We start from the raw sequence: 9,135 nt of genomic DNA, 5'->3' as shown, positions 1-9,135 counted from the left end.
TAAATAAAATATACAAATTACTTATCTAAAAAATATACAAATTACTTATCTAAAAAATATACAAATTACTTATCTAAAAAAGAAAAAAAATTCCAATAATTAAATATCAAGTGTTTTCTACAGTTTTCCATTGTAATCATTAGATCTTCTTCAGCAACAAACTAAGAGTAACTGAAATCTTAATGTTTAGGCAAACACTACCGACTGCCGAAGTATGCTCCATTTGTTTTTAGGAAAATCTCAAGTTGTATGAAAGTCTCAATAAACAAGAAAAAATAATGGGTATATTTAATTTCGCTTTGACCTCTTTCCATCTTTCAATAACTTTTTGATGTGACGTTCATAAAATTGTGTAAATTTTGGAATGATGAAACGAAACGAGTGTGGACTCTGGCGTTGTCATGACAATGGGTGATGCTAAAGAAGTAATGGACTAATTTTTTGTGTGCGAAAAACTGGATGCCAAGGTGAATCAGAAAGCTGGGCGTAGTGATCCGTTGATGCACTTTGTACAGCATCACACTAGTGAAGGCAAACCCTTTGAATTGAATGTCCACAAGAGGACATTGCATTGAAACACCAGTTAAGCAAGGTGGATCCAAGCCAGTACTAGATGGGTGACCATTTGGGAATATTAGGCACTGTATGTCATTTACCAGTGACCAGGATATATATGCGTCTGGGAACAGCTTGTGGATTTCATATTCCCTGTAAACTTCCTCCTTTGGAGGAAACTGGCATAACTCACCACAAGCTAATACTACGCTAGGTATTACTGGTTCGAGGGAGCATCCTCATCCTTTTCCCACTTCACAGTGCATGAAGTGGGAAATGCTATCGCCAGTTGCTATGTGTCCGTCAACAACACACTGATAACAATCGCTTTTTCAAGCTTTCTTCAAACCTTTGTGTACTCTAAAATGAAAACATCTTCAAAAAGTATCCAACATTCTTCTGTTTTCATATTAATTATAGGATGGATCTACTTTCAAAAAGTCAAGATTTTAAAGAAAGAAATACAAGTAGAAAATTATGCACCTACTACCATATTCCTTAGATTCTCACACCAACAGATAAATATTTCTCTAGAAATTTAGTTTATATTTTCAGTTAAAAAACCCCAAAAAACTAAGAACGATAAGCATTGGCCGTCATTATGCTAACTATTACATCACTCGCTCTCCTTCCCGCATTGGGTTTGTGACAAGCACCGGCTTTCTGTGCACACTCACTTTGAAATCTGACAAGAATAAGAAACCACAAATACATCGATCATAAATGATGTCTGATGTTAACCATTTTTTCATCGAAGTTAATATTTTAACTCTAAATATTCATAAATTGTTGATTTTGACAACACTAGCGAATTTTATGAATGTGATATTATAAATTGAAAGGGTACATGAAACAAAAACGGACAGTACTTTAATTACAACCTCGTGTGTTGAGTTCTCCTGTAAAGGAAATAAAGTTGCAATTTAGCGTAAAAAATTGTGCTCATAAAAAATTGAGCTCTCCGGGCAGTCAGTAATATAAACACATAAAAACTTTATAATTTTATTTATTTTCATGGCGAATATGACAGTAATGCAAGATATCCTGACTAGTGGCAAAGCTGTCAGGTTTCGAATTTTAAAGCATTTGCCAATGACTAGCCATTCCAAAGAGCCGTGATACGGCAGTGGATGATTATAATACAGACCTATATAAGTTCGCCGTATTCAAAAACTCAATTCACACTTCATTGAAGATTTGATGAAGGAAATGGTCCCTGAAAATTTCCTACATCCTAACATAAAAAAAAAAAAAATCATAAAAATTAGTTGGGATTTATTCTGCTTTTAAAATCGTTCAATGTACTCAGCAAGAAATTGTAAGTCACACGTTTTCGTTTATTCATTCATTTTAGTTTTTTTTTTTTTTTCACCCACTTGTTCACTTATGATTTTCTGTTGACTGGTTACAAAGAACTATATATGTATATCCACTGCCGTATTAAAAATACTGAAAATCCATACATAAAATATATCTCCTTATAACATTTTATGCATGGATATATATATATATATATATATATATATATATATATATATATATATATATATATGCGTGTGTGTGTACATATACACATGTATACATATACGTGAACATGTGTGTGTACATGTATATGCGTGTGTGTGTGTGTGTGTACATATATGTGCATGTGTGCGTATGTATGTACATATATATGCATGTGTGCATATGTATGTACATATATGTACATGTGTGTGCGTGTACACATGCTTGTGTGTGTGGTGCTTTTACAATAAACACGTTTCAAATAAATTGACAACTTTGAAACAATGTATTAAAAAAATAATTTCTCTCGTCTGCATAGGGTTTGTACTGACAAAGGATTATTGCAAAATAAAAAGAAATAATAACAGAAAATATCCTCACAGAGGAAATATATATATGTACATTTAGATCTATGTTTTTTGTATTTTTTTGTTTTTTTGGCATTACTATTTTTCCCCCTTTTTTCCCACCTCTTGTTTTATTGTCACAGACAAGTGCCCTAAATTATCTCACAGAGATTATAATTATCAGCAACAAAAGCAGCAGAATACAACATTTTTAGAGTTTCTATTGTTAGTCAGACGAAATGTCCTAGTAATTAACGTTGCTTTTATCGAAAGGAAAGAAATCATTTTATACAGCCATTTCTTTTTTTTGTGTTTGTCTTCCTTGAACACCAGTACATTTTAACTCGCTGGAAGTATATTTTTGTTTCCTTTTTAGAAAGAGTTATACTGGCGAAAAGAGAAGACAATGCATCATTCCATCCTATTCATTTTCATAATATTATAAACTGCATACAAATATACAATTTGTACATATGTCTAATACATACTGATGCATACATATCGACCGAGCTTCAGTCTGTGACCTGTCTGTGTTTCCCGGTAAGCACTCGTCTAACTACAACCACTGTCAACAATTTCCCCCATTCTCTATTCGTGTGCAAATCTAAACACTAATTTCATTAACAAAGCTTCTTTCTTAGAACTGCTCGCCTGTGGAACTGTACCACGGGCTTTCTTTCCAGCTAACTACAACATGGTAGTTTTCAAGTCCAATGTAAACAAGTTCCTGTTGAGGCATCCCCAGAAATAATTATTTGCCTATAATCAAATTTCACCCAGCAATACCAATCACTAGGTTGTTGCCTCATCAATCCTTATCCTTTAGTGGCCTTCAGGCCTTGATAAGTGATGACTTCCTTGTAAAATTGGTATAGACAAATACATATACTTATCATTGTATATATATATATATATATATATATATATATTCATGTACGTAGAGATGCATATATACATGTTTGTATAATTGAATGTTATTTCTACTTTTAAAAATATTTATTTTAAAAGTAATTATTTTTCAAGTTAGAATATTTTATTTTAATTGTATATTAAAAAAATATGTTGAAATCAAAGTGACTGTTATATTTTATTTGTGTATTGTGTAATGCTTAAACATTTTAAAATTAATTATTTTTCAATTTAGAATGCTTAATTTAAATTAAAAAAAATATGTTAAAATTGACGAATTGAAAAATGTTATCTGTCTATTTTAAAATATATTTTAAAACTAATTACTTTTCTATTTAGAATGTTTAATTTTAATTATAATTAAAAATGTATGTTAAAATTGGCATAGAGAACGTTATATTTTATTGGTCCATTTTAAACACTAGACCCAATTAAAAAAAATGATCATATCAAACTATTCTAAAATGATTGTTATAATTCTCAAGATTCATTTTGATACTCATGCACTTATTGATCCGTGCTGAAATAATAACGCTATTATTTAAAAAAAAACAAACATTTTTAACATGGGGAGGGGAGGGTGTTTTGTACCTATTCTGTACTTTAACCTTACAATTGAATAAAAAAAAACATATCATAAAACTTTAATTAAACTTGGAAATACGATTTAAAAATAGTGCGGATCAGTAAGTGCATTAGCACCCTCATTTTATTCAAGAAATTTATTTAAAAATGATAAAAATATTCCTATTTGACTATAGCAATTTATATTCCTTTTTTTGTTGCAATTTAATTTAATTCAATAAATGTTGAGTGAATGTTTTCTGAGATATTACTTGTTACTTTAATGAATTTGTTTTGAATTAAATTTTAGATTGTCTTCCCTTTTCGCTAGTATAACTAAAAGCACTTCAAGTGAGTTTAATTGCACTGGTGCTATTTCTTGTGCTAATTGGGAATTGGTCATTAAAATCACACTGCTACCATATATATATATATATATATATATATATATATATATATATATATATATATATATATATATAGGGGTTTTGCTAAGTAGGTACGGCAAATTAAGGCAAGACAAATGCACGGCAAAGAACGGCAACTGGTCCAGTTGATTCTCTACTTAGGCATGTCATATGAGATTCTTATGTCAAGAACAAGAAGCAACGGATTTTAATTAGACAAACTGGCATGAGTTTTTTTTTTTTTTTTCTAAAAATATTTAAAAAATAAGTTCATATTTTTTTTTTTTAGACTTACAGTTTGTGATTTGAGAAAATTAGATTCGTTGATATATTTAATTTTTACTGTAATTTTTTTCGTAAACATTTACTTTAAAAAAGCCAAACACTTACTATGAAAAACAAAAAAACAAAAGCATTTACAATTTAAAAAAAAAAAGTAAGCAAATATTTTCTTCTTTTAACTTAAGTGAACACTTTATTTTTATGATGAACTCTTATTGCTTTTTTAAAGATTCCCGATAGTCTGAAACGAAAAAAAAATGTTTATTTTTTTTACAAAGATTTTTAATACCCCACCCCTAAAACAGCAGGAGCAATTTGCCATACCTAAATTTGTCATGTCTAAGTATTATATGAATATAGAATCTGCAGAAGCAGTAGTCATTTTTTGTCCTACATTAGTCGTGCCTTAATTTCTCATACATAAGTAGTAAATCCGTGTTTATAGTAAATAAAAGTGAATGGATTCTTTAAGAAAATTCACAGAACCTTAAATGATTTATCAGAGGAGTATGGTTCTAATGTGTTTTTACTAATGAGGCACCTCTTGGCAAGGCCAAAAGGCACCCCGAGGATAAGTGTAATTAATATGTAATCGAACACGACAGTAAATTTATACATTTAATGAAATCTTATCTAAATCTTTAGAGAACAAACAAATTATTTCTGATTTTAAACAAAGAATGTTCATCGCTTATGAAAACTTTCAATAAAAGGTAAAGAGTTTAACACATTCGTTATTGTATAAATTATTTTTAAACCTCATTTAAAATAAATTCATCGGACACATAATTTGGTGTTTGTCCAGTTCTGACCCAATATTAAAAAAAAATTACAATTGTACAAAACCTTTATTATGTGCCTACCTGTTAGGTTAAAAAAAAGCCGTATATCAAAATTCATCCAATGTTTCTGTTTTTTATGAAATCAAATCAAATCATGCCCGTGCAAAATATTGAAGCCAATGGAGAAGGCGAGAGGCTTTGTTGACTCTTTCCTTGCTTGAATTAAATTTGACCTCAATGAAGGCCGAAAATGGCCAACAACAAAAAGGCCAAACTTCATTGATAAAATCTGATTTTCCGGTTTTTGTCTATATTAAAAAAAAAACAAAGAAAAAAAATCTATGTGATGTACGTACCCACGACAAAACGAAAATATATTCCAAAAATCATATAAACTGATTAAGTTGTTTTGTTTTTGTAAAGTAAATCATGTTTAAGCAAGAAATGGGAATTTGTAGACCCCTACAACATACGTCACACAATTTTGAATTATTGTTTAGTTATCTCCCTTTCTTGCTTTTATATAGTTTTCAAAATGCCGAACAAAAATCATAAAATTTGATTTTCTCATTTAAAAATAAAACTACTTGATCGATTTATGTGATTTTTAAAAATATATTTTTGTATAGTCACAGATACGTACGTCACAAAGATTTTTTCATTATTTTTGCTGTTTTTTTTTTTTTTTTTTAAATATGGGAAGATTCTAGACAAGAACATATTTTAAAAAAAAGAAAATACCAGATTTTTGGTGTGTGGTCTTTTTTTAAACCTAAGAGGTAAATTCATAAACGTTGTGCTATTTTTAAAACTTTTTTTTACTTTTAAGTGAAACAGGAGAAGCACTCATTATTTTTACTGTCATATTTAATTATATTTACATTCTAATGATATTCCTCTGACGAGTGAATCCATTTTTATTAGTTAGTTTTTTATCGGCTATTTTTTAGCTATTTTTTTAGCTATTTTTTTATTAGCTATTTATTTTATTAGTTATTTTTTATTAGCTATTTTTTTTTCAGATTTGCATTTATTTACACATTTTTTAATTTATTTCTTTCATTTTAATCCTCCCTTTTGTCATTTTTTATTTTTGTTTTTTTTCAATTTTTATGTTTTTCTTCTTGTTTAATGTTGAACCAATCAAATTCCGGTCGGTTGATGAGATTGACAAGTTTTTCGTTATGCGGCTGATAAAACTTCCTAAGCAACTCATATGTCTCATTCCACATTCTTCCCATAGTTGTGTCCTTATATCGCCTTGTATTTGCTTTTGGGATTGATTCCATGAAATTCACACTGGATTTGTTTAATTGAGCTGCAAGAGAAAGAAAAAAGATTTGGTTTGAATTAAGAAAATTATCACACAGGTCTGGAAAAAAATTAGCACTTAATTCCTGCAAATTCCTTTTGCAACTTGCATTTATTCAAAGATTAATCTTCATTCTCATCATTGTCATAATCATACACATCTATGTCACCATCGTCACCCTTGCTGTCAAATTCGGTGCCATCATAGTTATCGTTAATGTCATCTTTGTCATCGTCATTTTATATATATACATACACATATATACATACATACAAATATATACATACATACACACATTGTCAACCTGACGAAAGCCTTTGACACTGAACTGTGATGCTCTTTGGAAGGTTCTATGGAAGCTTGGCATATCGGAAAATATGCTCAATGCAAACATCTCGTTTCATGAGGGAATGAAGGCTGCTGTTGTGTCTAATGACATGATATCAGATACCTTTGACATTAAAAATGGGACCAAACAAGGGTGTGTAATGGCAGCTGTGTCCTTTGATCTATCCTTTTCTTCATGTTGAGATATCCATTTAGTGATGCTGATACTGGCATCAAGTTTCAATTCTGGTCATCTGGTGGGCTATTTAACCAGTGGGGGTTCAAAGCCACGATTCGTCTTCGTACTGAAATAATTCGTGATTTACTCTTTGCTGACGATGCTGCTCTTGTTGCAACATCGTTTGAAGATGCACTGTTCCTCTTTGATTGCATCTGGGCTTACAATCAGCGTTTAAAAGAAAGAAGTAGTGCATCAACTCTGCCTAACTCCAAAGCAAGCCGGAGGTGTAAGACGGAATACACCAGGACATAAATTTAAGGTGAATGGTAAAACACTAAACTATTCCGAGTCGTTTTCTTATCTGGACTGTAAAGTTAATCACAGTATGTCCCTAGATGATGAAATTGTAAACAGGATTTCTAAGGCTGCTTGCACCTTTGGAAAGCTTCGTCAACGTTTGTGGAATGAATGAGGTATTCAACTGGACAAAAAAGACATGGTATACCGAGCTGTTGTTATTTCTATCCTCAAGTACGGCTCCGAGTCATGGATTCCATACAAGCATCATATTCACCAACTGGATGTATTTTATAAAAGCTGCCTGCGCTCAATCTGTGGCATTACCCTTCAAAACAAAATATCCAATGCTGACCTTTTCATAAAGTACAATATTTCTGGAATTGAGTCATTCCTTATTCAGTGCCAACTGCAGTGAACTGGTCATGCCCTGAGAATGTTTGATGACCGGATACTAAAAATCCTAATGTACAGTCAGTTGGACGGATGGAAAAGGAATGTGGGACAACCATTACTAAAATACAAAGACAAGTTAAAGAGCAATTTGTCTTCAATTGGTATTGCCCACAGCAATTTTGAGAACGAGGTCTTGGATTGCAAAGAATGGAAATCACTTTGTTTTGAGGTTCTACACGGTTTTTATTTTGACAGTTTGAATCATTTGCGTGAAGAAAAGGAAAGAACTAAATTGTCAACAGTCATGCCATCGACTGCATCACTGAACCCACACACTTGTATTATGTGCGGAATCGTTTGTAAGCTTCTTGCAGGACTTAAATGTCATCTGAGGCTGAAGCATAAATGAAGTTAAACAATAAGTTGTTGGAACCTCATGTGTCAAAATCGACAGGAGAGTCCAATATATATATATATATATATATATATATACACACACACACATATATATATATATATATATATATATATATATACACACACACACACATATATATATATATACATACATGATTACAGAACATTGCATTGTGTATAGCTAACTAATAAAAATGTGAGTATAAAATTTTGGGATTATTTAATTTTTCTGGGTATGTGCCTGTGTACGAGTGTGCTCAATATTAAAATATATTCTCTCTGAAACTTGGATTCAAACACAAATATACTGATGATGATTTTATAATGATGGTGATGTGCTGTCGGTCAGGCAAAGAGTTTTCTATTAAAATGCAACTATTACTTACGCAGACCAAGGAAGCGGAATACTTTCGCAAAAGTGCACTTTATGCATTTCGCATAATCTTCTGTTTTGACGATATAAAAATTTTCCTTGGGAAAAACAGACATCCAATCTTTCAGATAAACCCAATAAAGGCCAATACGAAGTCGCACCTGCAAAATAGAAAAAAAAAAAAACACGGTAACTTATCAGTGAAGAATCACTCATAGAAAGCAGACAACATGCTCTGGAACAAATACATTGCCAAGATAGTTGCAAATTAGGTGGGCTCTCTCTACAGTGTTGGAAAATTACTCACATCCACCTGAGAGTATCCTATATCTCTACAAGGTCGCCCATGCATGGAGTTTTGTTGCCACATTTGAGCTGGTGAATCTACTACCAGTCTCTCCTTCTCAGACAAGGTTCTAAAAAGGTCTCAAATCTGATAGGTCACACACTATCTTATAAGCTCCAACCTCTGTCATAATGTTG

The 9,135-nt window shown here is 31.3% G+C and overlaps 1 protein-coding gene across 3 annotated transcripts in view; it reads right to left on the bottom strand.

Annotated features, from left to right (window-relative positions):
• Positions 1–4,732: 4,732 nt before the first annotated feature.
• LOC145283542 (carbohydrate sulfotransferase 15-like) overlaps positions 4,733–9,135 on the bottom strand; it is a 373,389-nt gene continuing 368,986 nt past the window's right edge. For 2 of the 3 annotated variants that reach the window (XM_080132412.1, XM_080132413.1), the window contains 2 exons: positions 8,666–8,813; positions 6,360–6,667 (listed from right to left, as the gene is read on the bottom strand). In XM_080132412.1, the coding sequence (XP_079988538.1) occupies positions 6,453–6,667; positions 8,666–8,813 (363 nt within the window). In that variant the 3' untranslated portion in view covers positions 6,360–6,452. Of the gene's footprint in view, positions 6,668–8,665; positions 8,814–9,135 lie in introns of all 3 variants that reach the window. The other variant, XM_080132411.1, reaches the window with a different exon arrangement.

This window comes from Euprymna scolopes, chromosome 8 (genome assembly GCF_053919585.1).
Source record: "Euprymna scolopes isolate OS-2025 chromosome 8, ASM5391958v1, whole genome shotgun sequence".
NCBI lineage: Eukaryota > Metazoa > Mollusca > Cephalopoda > Sepiida > Sepiolidae > Euprymna > Euprymna scolopes.
The sequence above is the reverse complement of the archived record's forward strand: the minus strand, read 5'-3'. Positions and strand labels throughout refer to the sequence as shown.